The sequence below is a fragment of the Homalodisca vitripennis genome, chromosome 4 (assembly GCF_021130785.1).
Source record: "Homalodisca vitripennis isolate AUS2020 chromosome 4, UT_GWSS_2.1, whole genome shotgun sequence".
NCBI lineage: Eukaryota > Metazoa > Arthropoda > Insecta > Hemiptera > Cicadellidae > Homalodisca > Homalodisca vitripennis.
This window is the reverse complement of record NC_060210.1, coordinates 155,708,981-155,733,716: the sequence shown is the minus strand read 5'-3', so window position 1 is coordinate 155,733,716 and position 24,736 is coordinate 155,708,981. Positions and strand designations below refer to the sequence as shown.

At 31.0% G+C, this 24,736-nt stretch overlaps 2 protein-coding genes across 6 annotated transcripts in view; one reads left to right on the top strand and one right to left on the bottom strand.

Moving 5' to 3' along the window:
• The window catches only part of LOC124360360, a 62,771-nt gene extending 60,403 nt beyond the window's left edge, over window positions 1-2,368 (top strand). For 2 of the 5 annotated variants that reach the window (XM_046813918.1, XM_046813922.1), the window contains exon 9: window positions 86-223. In XM_046813918.1, coding sequence (XP_046669874.1) covers window positions 86-90 — 5 coding nt within the window. In that variant the 3' untranslated portion in view covers window positions 91-223. Of the gene's footprint in view, window positions 1-85 lie in introns of all 5 variants that reach the window. The other 3 variants (XR_006922241.1, XM_046813917.1, XM_046813921.1) reach the window with 3 other exon arrangements.
• Window positions 396-23,883, bottom strand: LOC124360362 (Bardet-Biedl syndrome 5 protein). Its single transcript, XM_046813924.1, has 8 exons — window positions 22,558-23,883; window positions 18,150-18,298; window positions 15,027-15,076; window positions 11,056-11,183; window positions 7,154-7,289; window positions 6,644-6,745; window positions 4,707-4,898; window positions 396-4,528 (listed from the first exon to the last, which is right to left on the bottom strand). Exons 1-8 carry the CDS (start codon window positions 22,602-22,604, stop codon window positions 4,289-4,291), a joined length of 1,044 nt encoding a protein of 347 aa, XP_046669880.1. The 5' UTR covers window positions 22,605-23,883; the 3' UTR covers window positions 396-4,288.
• Window positions 23,884-24,736: the final 853 nt, after the last annotated feature.

Sequence of the window (24,736 nt, the reverse complement as noted above, 5' to 3'; positions counted from 1 at the left end):
GTGGCATGTATTTAAGAAGGAGATGTCTAAAACACATCTGTTAAATTGTATGTAAGCAGCTAGCCTTACATGTTATTGCCTACAGTGTGACAGAAGGAGAGTGGGTGGAGGGGCTGAGTGTAACAGGACTTGCCATCACGCCAGAGCGCAAGCCTAGAGTGCCTACCATGAGTGAGCGAGATCTGACACGTCAGTGGTTCCACCGTTCCAGACTCTCTCAGTGATAATCTCAGTCTACAGACAGTGATTGGGCTTGGGCTTGGGAAAGAAAGGTTCAGAACAAGATTGTTTAATGTTTAGTTATAACAAACCTGAAACTAAAGCTAATAGTTACCACAATATTATATTTAAAATTTAACATTTTAAATGGTGAGGTTATAAATGAGTAGCCAACCTGAAGTGGAATCAAGAATTTTATTGTCATTAAACATAATATACGCAATTGACAAAGTCAAGTGTTTTACCATACTTAATAATTAATTCATAGGTTTTTTTAATCTATGGTAACAATAGTGATGAACTACACATTCTATAAAACTATTTATTGGAGCCGGACTAATTGTAAGTTGAACAACAATATGAAATATAGTTGAACTTATATAAAAATAAATACTTTAATTGCTCCTAATATTTTGTGTAGACAAAATTAACTCTTTGAGTGCCACAATGATGAAGTTACCATCAGCTGCTATGTGAACTGCCATGCTGACAAATCTCCGCCACCATCACATTTCTCTATTAGTCCAGGAGCTGAGAGCCAATTTGTATTTTATAACGCTATGATCTGGTTATTTCTTTGAAATCAATAGAGGAATTTTTCTTAAGACAGAAATCCATCATCAGTCATGCTAGTTTCGGTGGAGATTGACATTTTTCCAGATCGTATCTTTAGCTTGAGACACTTAAAACTGACAGTTGGACACATAAATAAAAGTTTTATTACAAGATATAAAGTCAGTAAACTAGATAACAAGACTAAAGTTATTACTTTTAGCCAAATAATCAGATTGTATATAGTTAGTTGGTGCTGATTAAACATTTATTTACGTGTCTGAAGATTGGTTTTTAAGTGTCAAAAGCTATAAAAAAATATGATCTGGTAAAAATTATTGTTTCATATTTTTAATCTTTTCAATACCCTACCATTTCTAGCTCCACCAAAACAAGTCCATTTGACGATCGAAGAGAAATTCCTCTATTGATTTCAAATAAAACAAGATCATATTCTTATATAATACAAATTGGTTCTTCCTCCCTGGACTATATTTTTATGTTTCTTAGCCTTTCAATGTTTAAATTAATGCAATATTTGTAAAAATCCAATTCAGAAAAATTATAAGAATATCAAAGCAGCGTTCAATATGGCGCTGCCATCAGTTGTGAGGCAGGCAGTAATCCAGCCCAGAATTATGTGTAACCTATCCACATATTAAATATCTGTATATATTTTGCAAATTTCTTCACATTGTATAATTTGTGTTTTAGTAATATATAATTATTCTTTAGTGCTGCACTGCAAGTTTTTTACATCATAAAAACAATTTAATGCGTTATTTAAATTATATAATGTAATCTAAAATGTATAAAGGGTCTATATATGTGCATATAACACATTGAAATTTTGCTAATTTGTTATTAGAAATATTTTCTTTGGGAGTAAAATTATTTCCATTGCATTTTTTAAATATTTATAAAAACAGCAATGTAATTCAAAAGAGTACAAAATTTTATTTTTGAAAATAGCACAAAATAAGAATAAATTTGGTTATAAAAGCATAGTCCTATTAGAAAAAACATTTTGATATTCAGTATTATAAGTTGCTATGGAAATAACAAAGTTAAAAAAGTTTTACAAACTTTCTACATAGCTGAGATTACCAGGTCTGGCATTTTCAGAAATTAGCTGAACATAAAATTACAGAATATTTGGTCATGGCACTGAAAGTGTTAAACATATCAGAAAATTAAGTTATCTACTCAAAATAATATCAATTTGAAAACACTGAATTAAAAGTATTTAATACCACAAGAATGTTGGGATATTGTTAAAAACAAATAATTACAGTTTCAAATGTGTTTATTTTGATGTAAATTACATTTTTACTAAAAAGGCAGTAAAATGTGTATGTAATTTTTTTTAATAAAAAAGGAAAATGTACTAGAATGAAATGTTATCATAGTTATTGTTATTGTTTATGAAGATTGAGATTTTTATGATGATACAAGCCAGATTGAGATGTTACTCAGGTTACTAATTGATATATCTCCTGAACTGTATATGTAACTAGTTTTAGTTATTTGTTATAAAATGTGTTTGTTTATAATTGTGAAGTATTTTATACAAATATATAATTTATATTAAATTTAATTCTTGTTTCTTAATTTATTGTTAAATTTACTCCCTCAAATATTTGATAATTAAAGCTTTTATTCAACAGTAACAGGGTTTGCAAATAGCTTCAAATGAACATAAACTGCTGAGTTAAATGGCTTGTCATTTACATACGGTAAAGTTTGAATAAGGCAAATGGTTTTATACATTTTTTTAAATCTACCTTTGTATTGCAAGTATAAATTAATAAATATTACTATTACTTTAGGGGGATTTTAGTGCACATGTTTATAAAACAAATCAGGTCAACTAATTTCATATGAAACACAAATATCAATAGTCATGCATTTAATAATCAGCCCAAAACTTAGGCAACAGAATTAATCTCATGGTATGTGTGATATTAACGGGAAAACCTGATTTAAAACCATTGGAAAACACCAAACCCAATTGCTGTTAAGTCTTCTCTATCGGTTCAACAACTTTTCCTAAAATTGTTTTGATAATGAGTAAATCTAATTAATAAATTTCAATTGGTTGATTTACTTCTATTAGTTGTTTTCTTTCAGTAGCTGTGAATGAAACCAGTCGACTGAATTCTATTTTTGTATTTCTAAAAATGCTATAGACCATTTCAATGAATTAATATTGTTCAACCAATAGTTTTTTCTTTTTTTCATTAAATGAATTAAATCTGATAGTTTGTTGTCATTTCTGACATTCAGGCTTCTGTTTTTTAAATGAATATTGATTAAATTATGTTACAGAATGTAAAGATTCATTTCTCAAGATATTTTAACGATTATTGAGAGTAATATTTCTAGAACCAACATATTAAGTTGCCTGTGTAGTTACAATATCGGAATCTGGTTTATTAATACAGATCAGTGTAAATTTGTCGTTAACACTAGTGAATATTTTTTTTAACACTAATTCTTTTCAAAAATGTTCTCTCTTAGTAACAAGTTAGGAGTATGCCACACCACTAGGTGTCAATGATGTTTTGTGCAAAATTTCAGTATTTCTTTCTGAAGTTCTGCAGACATATAAAAAGACAGACAGAAATAAAAATTCTCCAGCCTCTCGAACGATAGGTTTCACTAATGTCATACTATATAGGGTTATCCAAAATTCTGAGGTTATCTCTCATTTCTAGACGGTTTGACCAATTGAAGTAAAAATTTTGAGATCTTTGTAGGTTAATGAGAAACCTACTTTTTGGCCTATCAAAAAATATTGGAGGGCGGCTTACTCCAAATTTTCAAATAGCAACCCTTCACATGAGAAACATTGTTGGACATAAAATAAAAAAAGAAACATTTTGGTGCAAACCAGAAGTCACTATCTATTACCATTCCAAAATGGCAGCCTCTAAATAGCGGGAAATGGTTTTCTGATATTTACAAGCGGATTTACATGAAACATGGCTTGTGGGGGATTTTTCAGGCAAGAAACAAACCTGATATTAGTTATACAATTTATCCACTTTTTTCCAGGACGGCATCATCAAACAAAGGGAAAAGAGGTTATCCTTTGTCCCCCGGATATTTTTCAGCGGATTTGAATGAAAATTGGTATTTGGAGGATTTTTTGGTTGAGAAGCACAAATTTGACATAGATTTTGAGAATACCTACATGTTTCTAAGGTGGAGGCTTCAAAATTGCAGGGTAAATTTTGTCTACAAGAACGTCTTTGCCCAGCTCATTGAGGTAATTTCTGTCTTTTTTAAATGTTCATGCTACATCCCAAAGTTTTTATTACTTTGATACTTTTGTTTTTCCTTAAAATGTAAAAAAGAACTCTGCCCACCACTGGAACCGACACACTTATTGAGTTGAGCCATTTTTTATACAATCAAAAGTGTTTCTCTTCAGACATTTTTCAGTTTTTTTTGTTATAAGAGATGAGATTTTGTTATGAATAGCCAAAACTATATTTTTATATTTATTGAGCACTTAGACAGCTATAGTGGAGGACTGTGGAGGTATGACCTGCCAAAGGGATGCTAGAGTGTAGCCGGGGCGAAGAGGCTGCACTGCCAGGCCAAGTTGAGGGCAGTAGACAGGGGCTGCTGTCTGATCACCAGTCTGACAGCTGTAGGTGGCAAGGCTGGTGGTCAGTTCCCCTTCTGCCACTGCCTCTTCCACCTCCTGCACCTCCTCTGCCACCACTGCCGCCTCCTCCACCAGCGGAGTCTGTATATATCGATACATTCAACTTTGCCTTATATTCCACACTTTCCTATAAACCTCTACACTTGTCTCATCCAGAAGATGGTAATAAGAACAGTGATGGAGAAAGCAAATGATCATTACTTAATTTCTTCGTTGTCCATTACTTGGAGTTATTGTTGTAAAACCTTGTTCTACTGACCTGCATACTCATGGTGTACTGCACACCAAACTCTGGCTGCTGGGTGTGGATCGTATACAGAGATGCTAGTTCTCGTGACACGCTCTGCAGCTTGGATAATGGATCAATCCGGAACCCCAGTACATAACCTCCACTCGATGAATTGCTCTCAACTACCAGAGCTGGACCAAACTTTGATTCACGAATTCTCACCTATATTAATCATATGAAAGTAGCAGATAAAACCAGACTGTAACTTCAAAATTGCCAGAATTTATAACTTATTAATTAATAAAGTGTTCACACAAAAGATAAATTTGTAAACATTTATAAATTTATTATGTTTTATAACACTACAAAGAACAACTTTTTGATACTGAAATTGAGAGGAAAACTGGTACTTTATAGTACTACTGTCCAGAGGCAAAAAAAAAAATATATTAACGCTCATACAACATTTTTCTTGCCTCTAATCAGCTCACAGATTGCTTAGTAACAAACTTAAAGGAAATGTTGATACTGTATTACTTTTTCCATAAAAATATCTTTATTTTGTCCACCTACAACTATATATATATATATATATATATATATATATATATATATATATATATATATATATATAAATTAAACCAAATTTATGGATTATAGCTATCTCAAGAGTTGTCTTTGCAAATTTTAGGTAGCTTACTCAAAGATGGTTTCAATTATAAAAGTAAATTTTTCTACAAATGTTCATTTACGTACAGGAAGTGCAGAACACTTACAATTTGAGAATTATGTAACAAGTTTTTTTATTTCTTACTAAAAACCTATTGGGTAAAATTCAGTATGTCTTTCAAATTGGAATCGTTCAAAAACAGATTAAAACAAAAATGCTAGCATTTATTTTTTTTTAGAATAGAACATTACATTTTGAGGATTGGAATCTTTCCCATTCTTCATGATCAAAAATCTTAATACAGACTTGAAATCAAGAACAAAACGTAGGGCTGAAAGTATCTCCTCCTATTCCCTCCAACTTTTACCATTCATCCAATTTTGTTTGTCAGATGTACCATACGGTACGGAATGTAACAAATTGAGTTTTTCTTCATCCTCTAAGGTCCTGTGGTATGTAGAGCTAAGAGCTTTATAGCTTGTGAATCTTCACACAGATAAGAATCACGCTTGAATATTTTCACGTACAATTTGTTCTGATGAAGACTCTTGGAGCAATTTGAAAAACTTATAAATACTACTAAATGTAAAGAATACAATACTTTTCCAATTTATTTATTTTTTGGATGAGGCCTTTCGAAAAATAAATAAATTGAAAAAGTATTGTATTCTTTACATTTAGTAGTATTTAATTTGTTCTGTCATCAACATTTTTACTTTAGCAAATTCATTGCCAAAAACTGATTTGTGTTTGCTTCACTATAAAGTTTTTTGATAACTGAAGAAGAGGATAGATTCCAATCATTTAAATGTGGTTCTCTATTCTTGTAACATTTAACGATGCAAAAGTCCAACATCCTGTTATACTTTCAAATCAAACATTGTCAATAATAAATTTTAAACAAGGAATAAACAAAACATTTATTATGTATCAATCATATGGTGTATTATTGATATGAAGCTTTCATATAAAATAGTACACATAAAATACAATAATATATTATTGCAAAGAATTTCAAAAAATGAAAAATATATTTATACAATATATACAACAATTTAATACAATATGTTGAATGGGTTAAGTCCTTATAATAAGTTAATGATAAAACACACGCAAAAATGTAGTTTACTCAAGTTGTTGTATTATGTAAGTTCATAGCCAAAATACAATCTACTGAACCTTGTGGCCGCTGAGCCAAAATATTTTCATAATAAATAGTATTAAGAATAAACTAGCAACTGTTTTCATACCATTCGAAATTTCACATTATAAAATAACAGCTCACAACAAAACTTACTGAAGCTATGCAGATGTAAGGCAGCGAGACGTTGAAATTCTCATTCATTTCTGCGTACCATACAAGACGAATATTTGATATTATAAAAGATCCAAGATTTCCCTTTAAACAAAGTTGAGAACAAATTAAAATACCATAGCAATCTGTATAGTTTTGTTAATTAATATAACCTTTGAACTAATTTTAAAGGATAATACATTTAAATGGTAATTAATTATATTTACAGCATTTATCTTTTGAACAAACTTGATTGAATTGATAATTAAATCACAATATATTTAAAAAAATACAACAAAAACAAATGTTAATAAAAGTAATACCAAATACCTTGTATCAAATATTTTAGAAACTATAAAAATTGAGTTACTCAGAAAACTTTAAAGATAAATGACTGAAAATTGTATATAAAGATATAAAGTGTTGAATTTGTTCATGGTTATCTGTGAAAGTAAAGGGTAATTTCACAAAAAAATAAAATAAACATTCTGATTGTAATTTTATAAGACTCACCTGATCACTAGAAAGATTCCATACCCCCTCCACTGTTGTGTAAATTGATTCTAGAGGGAGTATTCTTAGTTGTTTATTTCGCACAACTGCTCCTCTTAATTTCATATCTCGATAAATTCGAGATGAAATGTACGCTCTGTAAAACAAATAATACTTTGTGAATACTATATAACACAAAAAATTTGTAAGATTTTTTACAGTAAAAATAAGTAGACAGGGTGTAAAAAAAGTCTTACACTGCCTTGGTAACTCCCGGACGATTACAGGTAAAGATAGACATCTAATGGAGAATGCTCTACAAGGAGTTTTACCCCAAGCTTAGTTCAAGATGTACATCATTATAAAGGGGTTGTTTAGCAGAGATGAATGCTAAAGGGAAAAACCTGGTATTAGTTATTATAATAAAACATTCTTAATTTTAGGTTGGTTTTTGGGCTTCACTTGATGTACATCTTGCATTACACTTTAAAACAATGTACATATTCAGCTATACATACATTCACTTTTTTGCCGAACTCCTTGTAGACCACCCTCCACTGGATGTGAAGAGTCACTAAATACCTTAAAAATTATGTCATAAGTCCAGTATTCTTTTACTAAGTTTAACTTTTACAACTTGAGCCAAGACAAGAATATTAAACCATCTAGAACAGAACCTACATTGTGAGTGTTTCAATTCTAAACCAGCATAATTTTTTTGGTCAGATTTGCGGCATGGTACTCATAGACCTTTACTACTCAACCTATGCTTTCGTTTAAGATTTCCTTCTGACTCCTTGTGGGCCCTGACATGACAAAAATATGGTAGTTACTTCAAAAAGTACATTTAGGTGCAGTATTGATGTATCAAGATTTATTGCTTTATCTGTTATCGTTCGGGAATTATCAAGCCCGTGCAGGCCTTTTTTTATACCCTGTATATTTGTACTGTAGTTTTAAACTTTGGGTAGTATTAATATTTAAACCCTGATAAATGTTGAGTAATATTAATTTCAAACAATATGGATATGAAGGGGAAGGGTATACAGGGTGTCTCACGAGTAACCCAACAAATTCTAAGGTGGTTTCCTCTCATCAAAATAATGAAAAAAGTTCATACAAACATCAATTGTATTGCTGTTCTTAACTAGGTTAGTTGCTCCTCATTTTGCAACAAGTATGGGTGTTCTCACTATCGAGGCCATTTGCACAGATGTCTGAGTGCATGAGACTGCATTTTAGGAGTGACTTGGGCTGCTACATAAGCTGATCATAGATCGCAATCAATCAATGGCGTCACTTATCAGAACACTGTTCTTCATTTCAGAAGATATATTTTTTTTGTTTTGTGGTGATACGGTGCATTCGCTCTAGGATCTCTGGCAATCATGCCATATATATATATATATATGCCAGATCAGTGCCATGCCCACTCTTCTTCCAGAGAACCACTGAAAATTAAAGTGGCAAACAGATCTTCTCACTAAAAATAATTGTTCTTTTTAAGTTTTACACTTGTTGTAAACTTGCGTATTATCAAGTATTTTTTTAATTCAATGAAGCACATTTTGTAGTAAATTGAAAAGTTTTGGTTTTGTGTCATCCTGTTTTTGATTAGGCCTACTTAAAAACTCATTTTACAGAACAAAAATTATTTTATAGCAAATATAATTATTTGTTTGGATACAGCTTCTTTACGTCACATAAAGAATTTTAGATAGCCAACAACAAAGACATATAAGGAAATATAGCAAACTTAAAAGCTAAGCAAGAAAATCTCAAAAACCACCACTGAGCTCTTAATTAGAGAAAACTTCAAGAGTGTATGAGGGAGGCTAGACTTTCTGCCCTGAAAAATTGCTGGCCCAACTTTCTACCAAAAATGTATAACATGGCCTTTGAGTAAAACAGGTTGGAAACCCTTGATCTAGAGGATTGTGCATAGGTCCTGAGAGGTTACAATTCTCTCTGGTGCAATAATTAAGTCATTGGGAAGACAAGGAAGTAATATAAAGAGTATACAAAAACAAAGCAATGTTGTTGGTTTTGGCTTAATAGTTTTTATGATAAAGAAAAGAAACTATGTTGCCATAGGCCGTATTATTATTATTACTTGTGTAAAGTCTGTAGTTATTTTCACAATTGACTGCTATTTGTATTTTAAGACCCTGAAGATTCTATACATACGTCTAGAAAGTTTTCACCAAAACAAAAGATTTTTAAATATTTTAGTATTATTTTGAGACTTGTACAGACTAGAATTGCTGTTCAATCAATGTTCAGTGCAACTGACAGTTACCTACTTTCCAAGTCAGTATTTCTTCTGTGTTAAGTAAGTTATGTATCAAGACTTTGTATTTAAAATCCTTTTTTTATCTGTTCTGAGATGAGGTGTTACCTACTTTCCAAGTCAGTATTTCTTCTGTGTTAAGTAAGTTATGTATCAAGACTTTGTATTTAAAATCCTTTTTTTATCTGTTCTGAGATGAGGTGTAACTATTGTTTCAAGAAATGGATTAATTTCAAGTGTAAAACAGCCTCTCTTGCATCAATGAGAAATATCTAGAAATCCTTTGCCATTTACCATTTATTTAAGATAGATTTTTATCTCACCAATAAGCTCTAAAATGTTTGGTTCCACATGCACCTGTTCTTTATACAAAAATTTACTGGTTAATAAATTATGCAGAAAATTGTTTAGCGTGATAAAGGTCAGCAGGCTAACTTAAAACATTTTATTTGTTACAAATAGGAATGGGCTAATGCAAAACAAAATGTATTCCGATACTGATATCAAAATTGTGGTTTAGATTCTCAACAATATATGTGCGTACATATGAACATATATATGCATTCTTAGAGAGGCCATGTTTACAAGGTAAAAAAATATTAAGAATCATCAATTTGTTTACTGCCAAGCAGTGGACATCTATGCATAGATGCTGCATATGTGTAGTGACGCACGGATACACGTAGGAAATAGGAAGCAAAACATTATTTTAAAAAAAACAATAAAGTATTTATTTATCTAAGCCTTTTCATTATAGCAATTGGCAATTTGAAAAATGCTGATCACCTATCGCTTTCAAATAGACATAGCTGACTGGTGTTGGAGTCAAGTGAAAGTAGCTGCAGTATTGACAATTAACAATACCTCTAAGTATCGAGTATCGGAATCAATCCATCCCTACTTATAAAGCCATTAATTCTGGTACAATAGGCAAGATCAAGTTCAGTGTTGTTTATCTCTCCAGTCTGGTTACCAGTGAGTGCTACTTGGTCTTAAGAATACAAAAGTTGCACACTTCAGGTCACTTAAGCAGAAAAGAAAACAATGCGTAACAGTTTACAATGGAACAAAAACAACTAACAAATTCTGAATATGTTAATTTATTTTCACTGTTCCATTGCTGAACTGTTACTTATTGTGAAGAAACTTGAGAATGGACATGCATGGGCGGACTAAACTTAGAACAAGCCAGTAATTTTTATCTGATTTCAACATTTAAAGTGTCTTTTGGTTTGTTAATACATTTTTTTCTAAACAATTTTAGTTTTAAAATAATTATATGACAGCCAGTTTTTAACTTTAAAATTTAATTTACAAAACTGGCTAAACTTTTATTAAAAATCATACTCACATAACGAGTTTAGAGTTTGGTTAATGTTTGTTGATTAGTTTGGAAAATATAACTTTTTAAATAGAAATACATACAGAGAGGTAGACAAAAAGGGATATACCATTGGTTGCATTTAGTTTTTATCACTTTTTGGTCCATGAACAGCAACCAAAGGTTTATAGTTATATTTTCCAACACCACATATATATATATACATAACAACACCATTACTATATACTCCCAAAAACCAATAGTGTGAATAAGCTTAAGAAACAACAATAGTCTTGAAACGGAATTTCCTACTTGTGAACTCCCATGACGGAGGTGAAATGTCTTGTGTTTCCAGCCACCAGATTGGTAAAAATAAATTCAAAACGAGAATTGCCATACTTTGTTAAAATGTACAAAGCCTCAGTCGTACCCCTCAGTTTCTGAAAAAAGAACATAACCTGTAAAAGGTACTATTAATTTTTTCTAAATTATTTTTCTGTTAAATAAGTGGTGAAAATAGTAAAGTAGTAAAGTGTTTTTTTTTTAATTCTGATACTACTAGTGATTTTATGCCACTATCACTACTTCTTGTGTGAAACAATGTCAAAGCAATACAGAATCCCTGAAAAAGAATGCTGGGATTTTGTACAGCTGTTACTTACTGTTAAAACTAATCAAGATCTTCCATGTAGCATGGGAGGAAATGTTGACCTTGGCATGCGCAGAACAGCTGCACAATGGCAGTCCACTATAGCGACTGACACGCCTGGTGCCAGTAGCAAGTATAATGTTTAAGGCACAACATGAAGCACAGTGTGTTTCTGTAGTACACATAATTGAAATTGATTGTTAGTGTGCAGCAACGGTTTTGAGTTACACATCAAAGTCAAAATTCACCAGATGATAAAGCAATTCTTTGCTGGTTTAACCAGTTTCATGATACAAGAGTGTGTTGAAAACACATTTAACTGGCTGGTCAAAAACAAGTGATGATAAAATCTAAGAAATCTGACAATCTTGCATCAGAAGCCCGAAAAATCTACTGTGTGATGAAATCTTCAGATAAACATGCTCAGAGTCCACGATGTTATTCATAAAACATTAAGACTTCATGCCTACAAAATTTAGTTAAGACATCAGATTAAACACACCGATCACCTTAAGCATACAGATTGCTAGTTTTATGCTTAATGAGATTGATGACAATCCCAATTTCATCAAAAGATTACTATTCTCAGACGAAGCTACATTTCGCAAAAGTGATGTTGTTAATCGTCACAACTGTCAGATATGGGGTTCTACATAACACTTGGTGAGAAATTGAACACAGCTTTGATATCTACAGAGCAACAAATGGAGCTCACATCAAAATGTATTAAGGTACGAAAACAAATTTGTTCCTTTCCCTTCAATTTGACGTTTAAATCATTTAGTTATCTTAAATAGTTTTTTTAAGTAACGGCCATTCAAAATCCCAGCATTCATTTTCGGAGACTTTGTACAATGGTGCAGGCCCTATAATAGCCTTAGACTTCATTAGGAGCATTATTATTATTCATTAATTATACTTAAAGTATACAAAAGTAATGAATGAGTAAAAGAGAAAAGCTGCCGTAAATGTTACTGCTTCCAATTTATATCAATTCTGTCCCCATAGCTCCCTTAAAGTATTAGAAAGTCACTTCATTTAGTTGAAGAATTTTTTTAGATAATATATTTAGCCAATGTACATTGTAAAGTTTAACTTTATAGTTATAATTATTTTTTAGTTTGCATGCAATTTTTTATTTGTAAATCCGGTCAAATAATGAATAAAATATGAAACTTCTGAACAATAAAATTATCGTCTGGAGTTCAGAGATAATGTCAGTATTATTACTTTATAATATAAGTACTATAATAAAGTATAAGTACTAATACTATGAAGCATTAGGGGTAAGGAAGACAATAGCAGCAATGCACTATCTCTGAATGACATTAAATATATGACGAGACAGTGAGTCAAAATACGTTGATTTAGCAAGCTCTAAGCCTTTGCTCTAATGCCAGTGCACATTCATATATTATTCACATGTCACATTGAAGTATTAAAACTGTTCAGGGTCACTATTAAAAAAGAAGATTGAGAATAATATTTCATCTTAATTTTTAATAGGGTAGCATTGGCCAATGGTTGCGTTATTTAACTCCATAAATGGTTTATGAACTAACAGAAGATGTATTAAAAGCCTAGTAGTGTCTAAAATTTATGCACTAGACAGTATTCTTATCAAATACCAGCCATGTTGTTTGTATTACTTTATTAAAGTAAAAACTACTAGTAAAGGACAAAATAATATGTAAGGCAGACAAATGTTACAAACAAAAAGAACATTAGAAAATGTGCCAGTAAATGAACTCTCCAAATTTCAGAAATAAAGTCCTAAAGATTTAGATGAACCAGATTCAAAGCTCTACATGGTGAGATTGACATTAGAAGGCTTGCAATACAAACATGAAAAACTATTATTATGTATTATGTGAAGGGGTGCAAGTGTACTATATACAGTCGTTCACCTTTACTTGATTCACAAAAATTACATAAAAATAAAACATTTATCTTTTTTCATTGTTTAGCGTGTTATAATCAAAAGCATTATTAAAATTGATTTCAGACATAGATTTTGATAATTCAGGAACTGTCAGACATTATGTAACAGTGGTACATGTAATTTGTGGCAAACCCAGCTGTATTGAAAATTGTCTACTTATTTATTAACACTGATTTTGTGTATAGTGATGTCTGACATTCTGGAACTGTCAGACATTTTGTAAACAAAACAATGATACAAGTAATTTGTGACAAACCCAGCTGTAGTGAAAATTGTCTACTTATTTATTAACACTGATTTTGTGTATAGTGATGTCTGACATTCTGGAACTGTCAGACATTTTGTAAACAAAACAATGATACATGTAATTTGTGACAAACCCAGCTGTAGTGAAAATTGTCTACTTATTTATTAACACTGATTTTGTGTATAGTGATGTCTGACATTCTGGAACTGTCAGACATTTTGTAAACAAAACAATGATACATGTAATTTGTGACAAACCCAGCTGTAGTGAAAATTGTCTACTTATTTATTAACACTGATTTTGTGTATAGTGATGTCTGACATTCTGGAACTGTCAGACATTTTGTAAACAAAACAATGATACATGTAATTTGTGACAAACCCAGCTGTAGTGAAAATTGTCTACTTATTTATTAACACTGATTTTGTGTATAGTGATGTCTGACATTCTGGAACTGTCAGACATTTTGTAAACAAAACAATGATACATGTAATTTGTGACAAACCCAGCTGTAGTGAAAATTGTCTACTTATTTATTAACACTGATTTTGTGTATAGTGATGTCTGACATTCTGGAACTGTCAGACATTTTGTAAACAAAACAATGATACATGTAATTTGTGACAAACTCAGCTGTATTGAAAATTGTCTACTTATTTATTAACACTGATTTTGTGTATAGTGATGTCTGACATTCTGGAACTGTCAGACATTTTGTAAACAAAACAATGATACATGTAATTTGTGACAAACCCAGCTGTAGTGAAAATTGTCTACTTATTTATTAACACTGATTTTGTGTATAGTGATGTCTGACATTCTGGAACTGTCAGACATTTTGTAAACAAAACAATGATACATGTAATTTGTGACAAACTCAGCTGTAGTGAAAATTGTCTACTTATTTATTAACACTGATTTTGTGTATAGTGATGTCTGACATTCTGGAATTGTCAGACATTTTGTAAACAAAACAATGATACATGTTTTGTGCATGTGCATGATACATGTGTGTGGTATCAATAAAAACATTCCAGAAACCATACATTCTGGAACTGTCAGACATTTTTGTAAACAAAACAACGATACATGTAATTTGTGACAAACCCAGCTGTAGTGAAAATTGTCTACTTATTTATTAACACTGATTTTGTGTATAGTGATGTCTGACATTCTGGAACTGTCAGACATTTTGTAAACAAAACAACGATACATGTAATTTGTGACAAACTCAGCTGTAGTGAAAATTGTCTACTTATTTATTAACACTGATTTTGTGTATAGTGATGTCTGACATTCTGGAATTGTCAGACATTTTGTAAACAAAACAATGATACATGTAATTTGTGACAAACTCAGCTGTAGTGAAAATTGTCTACTTATTTATTAAGACTGCTTCAAATCATACTGTGCATAGTGATCATATTTTATAAGTGGAAGCTTACAGAATTCACAACTTTTGTAGAAATAGACAGCACACAGTTGAAACCAATAGCTGAAACCATACATATTGCAACTAAATTTTACTTCAAGCACACCAAATAGAAACAGATATATCTTTACAATAATAATAATTAATATTATATGGAAACATTGTAATGGCATGTCCTATACTCAATATTTAATTATCTCATTGTTCATTTAACCTTTAAACAGGCAATGAACAAATCTTCATTGTTTATGGTGTGTCTCAACTGGCATTAACAAATATTCCGTTGATTAATATCACTCTCTTTCATCACTTACTAATTCATATTAAAACCACATGATTTATATACCATTGGAAACGTGATGAAAAGCTGAATAGCATGATATTTTTACTTGTTCGTTTATATTGATTATGATATCAGTGGCAGTCACCATAAACTAGCATACTGCAAACTAAACTAACTTTGTACAATACTTTGAGATTTTAGTAAATGAAATTTGTATTCATAGAGTAAAACGAAAATATAATAGACTGTAATGTCAAAAATCGGTAACAGTGTTTCATTTCAACGCACTCTTGCGTTGTAGTACCCTCACTAGCTCACCCAAACTTTTATTATTTTAACACTGCCCTAAAATCTGTCGTAGGCCTACTAGTAAAAAATGTGGATTTATCATGTGGCAAGATATCTCGAGAAATATTTTATCTCTAGACTTTAAATTTGGAACAACACTTCATTTCTACATAGACTTGAAAGGGTTCTACGATAGTGCATGTCCAACCATGGGATTTGGCTGAACGTAATTGAAGCCTATCTCTAAGTAGGCTGACACAATTTCTCTTTTCTCTGAAGGGAGGATAAAAAATTTACTGTATGACTTTATATCTATCAGTCCATACGACATTCATGTATGCAACGTTAGCGAAGCATGTTACGTGAAACATGGGGTAACGTACTCTTAACTTGTAATTATATAGGTCTTTAGCGTTATTAACACCAGTTCTAAACAATTGAAAGATGTAAATGGTAAATTCTATATTTTAGTGGTTCTCAAACAGTATCGTCGCTAGCGGGAGGATATTGGGGTGATCAAAGAAATTTAAAATATTTCTTTTTTACCTTTTCGTTTGTTTTCATCTTTCTAATCTTATACATAAAAATGAATCGTGAAACGTGTTTATAAGCGCTAATCTCTTTAACGACTGGGCCAATTCGACTAATTCATTTTATACAATATTCGTTGGAGTCCGATAAAGGTTTTTATACAGTGAAATTCGGAAAAATTTCTGGAATACTTTAGAATTTGGAATAATAATTATAATATTTACGAAAAACAATCTAAAAAGAATACAAATTCTATCTTGCAAAAAGCTTATTATGACAATTATTTAGAAATTTGAAATGAACATAGTTGAAACAGTTGTATATTATATCCCTTATACCGGAAGAAGAAAACAAGCGACCAAACTAGTCTTTTTAAGCTTTTGAATGCATATATTTTCTTGATCTAGGTAAAAACAAAAATCAAATATATTACCCTAAATATTGTAGACCGGAAATAGACACTTTTCATGTAAGTTATCTTCCAAAACCTACATGTGTACATATTTTCTTGAACGGTTGCAACAACGCAAACTCTATGAAACTGTAAATAAATTAGACAAGAAGTGAAGTGAAACGACTGAAATAGATACATTTAACCACAATAACTTTTCAGAATTATGTAAGTATATTTATTTTCTTTGTTGTAATAAAAAGGCAAACCCAATTATGGCATGTGAAGTATCTTAGATCGAAAATAGATTACAAGGATCAGTAGTAGACGTTTTGACAAAAGTAGGTCTTGAAAACCAACATATATATATATATATATATATATTTTTTTTTTTTTTTTTTTTCTTAATGAGACAATAAGACAAAACACTGAAGATATCTTTCAACGGATGTAAATTCAAGGGGCCGGAAGTATATGTTTTTAACCAAAGCAGGTTTCTGAGACCTGTTTTTATTTCCTTGATTGGGATGGAAAGGGACTTAACTGTGGCGTCAGAAATGTAATTTAATTAAACCAAAAATATATACTTCGACACGCGCAAAATCTGAAATAACCCAGTAACAATTTTATTTGACTTTTACATCTCTTAACCACGGGCATTAAAATAATAATGACGAGATATATGCCTACATTAGAGTGAAAAAATTTCATAAGATTCCATGATAAATGATTTCACTAAGAAGGACGCTCTTAGATTTTGAACATTGCGTGCAAAGCCGCGGGTAACTGCTAGTAACAAATATGGTAATAATTATTAAGTACTTCTGGATTATTTACATCTGATTTAAAAGCAGCAAGAAAGTTTTTATACAGCTGATGTTGAGAGGTGGAAAAGGGTGGCAAAATTTGAGCTTCCCCCCCCCCCCCTGACACAATATGTAACTGCAGCTCTGTTCTGGATATTATTTTAGCATTGATATAAAATTCAATTAAAGATCAAAAATTTTAAAATTTGCACTTTACATACAATATATTGAGTTCCTTTGATGTTATGACATGGAATATTTACTGTAACTGGAGGGGAAAAAGGAGAGGGATATGTTATAATATAACTTAATGAGCTGTTTCCTCCATGACAGTAATTTGAGGAAACAGCCAAGAACAGAAGCCTCTGGCAATGGAAATGAAATAACAAGGCAACCAACCTATAAATCATTGTGTGAAATTTTTGCTTAAAAAGCGAAATATGTTCCTCAAATATGCCTATTTTTGTTTCAAAATTATCATAGGATCCCTTCATATTACATCAATAAGAAAGCTCTCACTAAGAAAGCTAACAAACTCTGAATTTAGGATTCTTCTTTCTGATCTACAATAGTAGAAATATTTTCAGCTCTATAATAAAGTATCATGAAATGTTGCATGGTAATTGAAATGGGAATATATCTTTTAATGGCCATCACTTCTCATAAGTGTTATGACATTCAGAAAAGACATGTCTATGACGTCTCTGATATTCTGTAGAAAATTGTATGAAAAGCAATGGGTAGTAGCTAGTGTCTATATATACATACATAGTTATTTGTAATACAACTTATAAGACAATACATTTTTAAATACTCAATATGAAATGCTAAACTTACATAAACTTATTCTTGCAACTGTTAGAGAATGCCAAAGTAGCCTTAAATTAGTTATTATTAGCCTTCCTTTATCTCCACCATTTCCTTTTGTATCTTCAACAAAATCAAGGCGATCTATCACCTTCTCACCAGATCTCATTTTCATTTGTCTGAAAACATATGCAGTGTTATAAACTGAAGCTTAAATATAACATGGTAACTTACCATAAAACTTTTAATATTTTATAAAACTAAAAAGTGTACAAATATAAGGTATTAAAATTTTAATCTTTATTACTAAAAATTATTAATTATACTGAAGTCATAATATGTGTCTAATCCTGATTACAATAATACAACACTACAGGGTTTGGGTTAATTAGGTGATTTTGATTAAATACTAAGTGAATGACTGTATGAATGCCAAAATCAGACTGTCAGAGGTTTGTCAGATCAAGCTAAATCATTAAAACCAAACAAGTTACTATGAGTTATTTAGTTAGCCAAATGATAAGAATATCATCTTTATGATCTCATAGCGAAATTTCAAATCATTTATATCTACTGACAGAAATAGCTGAAAAGTGAATGTACTTGAAATGAGGCTGCTCAACTTTACACAAGACTAAGTTTTTGATAAACTAGAAGTATCTGAAAAATACAGAAATGCAAGCAGATGTCAAAGTTATGAATAATTTTAAATGTATGTATGTATATATATATATATATATATATATATATATATATATATATGTATATGTATGTATATATATATATATATATATATATATATATATATATATATATATATATATATATATATAGTTTATACAGTAATTTCACACACTAATTTTTACTGCTTGCAGAAATATCAGGGACATATTGCCACCCAAATTAGCTATTAAAAACTGAAAAAACTTTAATTAACAAAGAAACTTATTTTTTAAATCCAAAGATTTTTTAGTATATAACTTTTTGGTTCTATTTTTATAATTATAGTTGCTAATACAACGTTCTTAACTAAAAGTCTTCATGATCAAAACAAAAGCATCTCTGTGCATAATAATCCACATCAACGAAAGCAGTTGTAAAAACCAATCCACTTGGAATTAAAGAAGATACTACTGGTGTGACATCAAATGTAAAATACAACCAGTTCAGCACTGTATTAAACTATTGTTTTATAGCAATAAATTAATATGCTCCTGACATCTTCCATAAATCTCATTATATCTTTTACAAATCAAAATAACTTCATGGATAAACCTAAGAACGTCACATTTAGGATTTAACTTCCTTAATTATTAATTTCATAATTATTACATCTCATGAGTATTATTGGCTCTGCCATTGGCAATAAAGAAATAAACTTCATGTTACTTAAGCAGAATCTCAAATATTAAGGTGTCTGATGATACCATTGCTACAATCCAAGAGTTGCTATGTCTGATGCAATGAAATTGTAATCATGGTATTGGGGTTTCCTCCTAAGGTTGATAATTGAACTCACGTACGCCAACGATAACTCGGTCACAACTAACCAAATCATATCGTTCTTGGTGCATTACAAATTACAATAGATATAGTAAAAATTTACACATACATACATCTATACAGATGTATTTATTAGTTTATTTAAAAAATTCTTTTAATGTATACATGCAAATTTTCCTAATTGTTTCATATGTGTGTATATAAACCCAACACTCCCAGTTGGAAATAAACATATATTCTTAGCCGGATTTTTAACATCAAGCATAAGTCAGCTTTGGTAAGGCTTGATACCTACCAAGATTAGTTAATATGCACAATTTTACATTTTTCTGCCTTTGGTTCTTCATTGAAAGGCATTTTAAAACCCACATAAAGGTAATTTCTTTAGGTGGTCAAGTCATCATTTTCTAAACAATGTAGCTAAAAAACTATTAAAGCTAAATAGCTTATGTGCTTTGTGGCATTCTTTTTCATTTGTAATACTCTTTAATTTGATATATGACTCCAACCTGGCCTGGACAGCCCACATAGATCACCTCTGCAAGAAGCTCGCCTCCAGCACCTATGTCATAAGGAGGTTAAAACAAATAAGTAGCCTGGAAACATCAAAAACAGCATATTTTTCTTTATTTGAATCCCACCTCAGGTATGGCATAGCAACCTGGGGGGGAACAAGTAATGCCAACATGGAAAGGCTCTTAATACAACAAAAAAGAGCAATAAGGTGTCTTGCAGGCATTGCCCCACAAGAAAGCTGTCGAGATGCCTTTAAGGAGCTCAAGATCCTCACAGTTGTGTCACTCCATATTCGAGAAGTTGTCCTACATGCAGTCACCACAGCACAGACCAGACACAGGGACATACACCGCCACAACACTAGACATGCTGCGAACTTTGCGCTGCCACCTCACCACCTCAGTCTATATGGGAAGAAGCCATCATATAAAGGTGCAGTCTATTTCAACCATCTGCCAGAACATCTCAAGAAAGAACCAATCAAGAGGCTCAAGAATCAACTAACCATATGGCTGCAAGAAAATCCTTACTACACAGAAAAAGAATTTTTTAACACCTGAACCTGCTTTTAAAACACTTTATATTGACACAATGTACTGTTCTCTACGAATATGTCATTAAAGAATATTGTCTATTGTCTATTGTCTATTGACAAGACTATGTTTTGTAGATTTTGAATTCTCCAAAAAACTATTTAAAAAACCCCCAAAATATGTCCCTTTCAATTTTTTTGAAAAAAAAAACATTTTATTCATGCTAATAATTGACTACATGCAGGATGGTCCAGGAGGAAAGGAAAACATTTTAACAGATGATGGTACACCTAAAAATAAGACAAAAAATCATATAAACAAATGTCTGCAAAATACATTGTTAATGAGATAAGGCTAGCGAAAGATTTTGCCCAGATTTCCACTTTAAATGATACCGGACTAAAACCATTAGAACTGTAATTAAGACAAACATTTGGATCATTTCATATGAATTTTGACCTGAAAATTGAATAAACTAGGTCCCAGAACTGTAAGTTACTTAGTTTGTAAAATAACTTGCTTAAAAGACAAAACTTAACGGTAAAACACATTTCTTATGTTTGAGAAACTGTAATTTCATTAAATGGCTAACAAATTTATAAAATCCATTACTTTAATAGTAAAGTAATAAAAAATCAGATTAATTGGAACTGATCAACTGGCATGCTACAGTAATGATTTGAATTGTATAATTTAGAATATGCTATTGACTTTATTTACATCAATTTTTTCAGAATAAAAATTCTCTACAGTTTGTGTTCACACCATCAGAATTGTAAATATCTTACACCAATTCAGGAACATTCTCGTTCAAAATTCTTCCATGACAGACTGTCACTTTCTATTTTTCATGTGGCCCTGCAATGCTAAGTTCATCCAAAAACTAGCCACATAGTCAAAATAAATAATATTAATAAGACTTATATCCAAAATTTAGTCTACAACTTCTTAAGAATTTAACTCAAATTGATTCCATATGTAAATTTAGAAGTACTAACCAAATAAGAAGTAAAAAAAATTACTAGCAATGGAGACAACTTAACACCTAACTGGTTGCAAAAGTTACCTTATTACCTTACTTAATGTGGTACATAAAAATGGCTGCTCACACCAAACCGGTGTGTACTCCATAACAATTTTTTTTTTTTAATAAGAACCCATTTACACCCCATTCCGAAATTTTGCATATATCTAGTCAGTCACAGCATGAATAAAATATATTTTTTTCCAAAAATTAAAGGGGAAGTATTTTGGATTTTTTAAACCGTTTTTGGGTGGATTAAAAAAAATCAAAATATACAAAACACAGTCATGTGCTATATCAAATTATAGAGCACTTCAAATGGGAAATGCCACAAATTTGAACTCTTTAGCTTTAACATTTTTTAGCTAAGTTGTTTAGAAAATACTAGTACATGACCAAAAACTACCTTTTTGTGGGTTTTTGAAAGCCTGTTACTCAAAAATCCAAAAGGCAGAAAAAATGTAAAAATCTGCATTTTAACTAGCCTTGGTAGGTATAACTTCCATACAAAAATCATCAAAATCTGAGAGGTCAAGATCGGACCATTGATTGTTTTGACGTGGAATGGCCCAGCTGTATCATTGTCAACTATCAAATACCGATGATGCATGCAAAGACATCTGACTGGAAAGGGTTCAAATAAAATCTGTGGTAGTAATCAAAATGCATACTATAATATACATTTTCATAACACAGATTTTAATAGTACAAAGTAAACAATCTCACACACCAAAAACACAATTACAAGCATTACAACCTTAGTTTTTCATATTTAAAGTTCAGGTTCTTCCTGTCCATATATGCTCATATTTCTTCCCAAAGTTAAAAACAGTTTAATGTGTTATTTTAAATGAATACTTACGAGATTGGAACATCAAAGCGAACTTCTCGATCTTCCCACAGCTCCATTAATGAAATAGACCTATTTTTACAAAAAGTTGAATTGGTTATTAATTAATGAATTAACAACTTAGATCTAAGTACAAAATGTAGTATTCTATTTTATATTTAAAAGCTATTTTCTTACCTTATTAACATGCTAAGACAACAGTTTACCGCCAAATACATTGGTACTTATTGTGGTTGACATTTCTCCTGTCATCTCTAATAGCAATCGAGCCTAGTTTGAGGTCTGACTTTCCCACATATTTACATTTTTTAATGACTTTAACTTTACAAAAAGTATCACAAAATTTCTCTGTCACCAACAATGTTAATAATAATTACCATTTAATAAATAGAAATGACCTTATCTTACCTCGCCACAAAACAAAATTATTTGATAAACAGAGTTTTTATGCCTGCATTCGTCTTTTTAACTCCTTACCTCTTTACTAAAAAAGTATTGCTGATGACAGGGAATTCCTGAATAAACTTTATATGTTTCTTATTTTAAAAAAATATAGTATTCAAGAATACTTAAAAAGAAAAAATGTAGACCTCCACAATTAGTTTATATTATTGTAGGTTACATGGCTAATTCTGTTTGGATTTAGTACTTTTATATATCACGTTGTATATACATGTATCTTGATGATTGTGCATACATTTTATGTTTTTGATAATAAATTAATTGAGTTGAGTTGACTGAAACAGCTACAGACAATCATTACATTCCCAATCTTCCCAATTTTGCAGTGTCTGTGACTAACACAGTAATCTCCTCTTCTTTTTCCAAAGAAAAGTTGAATTTTCTCAATTTAATTCAATCACTATAACACTGACTATATCCCTTCTCAAAAAAGTGGAACAAGAATCCTCAAAAGTATGTGTGTTTGTGTACATTGCACCAGAACATTAAATTAATGATGAATGGAACAAGAATTTAAAATTTAATTCTGGATGATGAAATGTCTTTGAAATCTGATCATTCCTGCCTGGCCAAGATAATGCACTTTCAAACATTTAGCGATGCCCTAATATTCCACCTTAATATGAGCTGTCCTAACAAAAAATAAAAAAAATTATCCAAAATAACAAACTGTACTTGGATGATGAAAAGCATTTTGACATTTTTGTGAGAAATCAAGAGAAGACCTTGAAGCAATGACTTCTAAATGTTTTCGAGAAATACAGAAAACACATAAAAAAGTTATTCAAGCAGTAAACTCATATAATGTCTGAAAATTATATTATTTCTTCAAAAAATTTGTTAAAACTGTATGGGACTTCTCCAATACAAACAAATCTAAATCTAAATTCGGGACAAACTTAAGTGTGATACTGAGGGGGGCTGCAAATGAATTGAACAGATTTTTCATGTCTATAGCTCGTAAATTAGGAAATGGTTGTAATTAACTATTACAACCTAATGTATATTCCACATGAAAACATGGTCCAGTGATGTCACTGGAACTGAACACCTGGTATTGAAGAAGAGCTTGATCGAACACATAACTAAAAACTCAAATAATCTTAATTAAAATGTCAATTTAGCCCATAGAAATGTTCAAAGTATATTCTGAGACCAGTAGACAAACTAATTAACTTTAATTTTCAACAAGAAGTGTTTCCCACACTCCTAAAAACCATGAAAGTTATTTCAATCTACAAAAAGGATGACTCATGCTCAACAAACAAGTGGATGTCATGATTTGCGTACCTACTTTGGCATGCAATTGTGTTAACAGTTACTGAGTGGAAGTAGTAAGTTAGAAATCGCTGTAGCTGATGTGCCAGCAGTGATCGTGAATCGTGACTAAGAATTTATCATTATTAGTTAAGAAACTTTTATTGTTACTAGATTTTTAAATTGGAAAAACGCTTCCGAGAAATATTTTTTTCTCATGGAAACAGTGAATTCCTTCAAGCTGTTGTTACAGCTTTAATGGCTTTTAACCAAACTCTAGTTAGTTAGCATTCAGTTATCTAGCCAAGAAAATTCTCAAATGCTAAGTGCACAAAAAACTCTTATCAGCATCATGTCTTTGATTAGGTATTCAGCAACTCACATGCTTGCATTCAGAAGCCACACTGATAGTGAAGGAAATTTTTATGACCCTTTACAGTTGAGGGCATAAGATATACTAAAGGAATGGCTA

Coding starts and splice junctions, on each gene's coding strand:
- LOC124360362 (XM_046813924.1), bottom strand. CDS start 22,604: ATGGAGCTGTGGGAAGATCGAGAAGTTCGCTTTGATGTTCCAATCTC. Junction 11,184..15,026: donor CTACAAAAGTTGTGAATTCT/GTAAGCTTCCAC, acceptor TTCTTTTTTCAG/AAACTGAGGGGTACGACTGA. Junction 6,746..7,153: donor GGAATCTTTCTAGTGATCAG/GTGAGTCTTATA, acceptor CTTTGTTTAAAG/GGAAATCTTGGATCTTTTAT.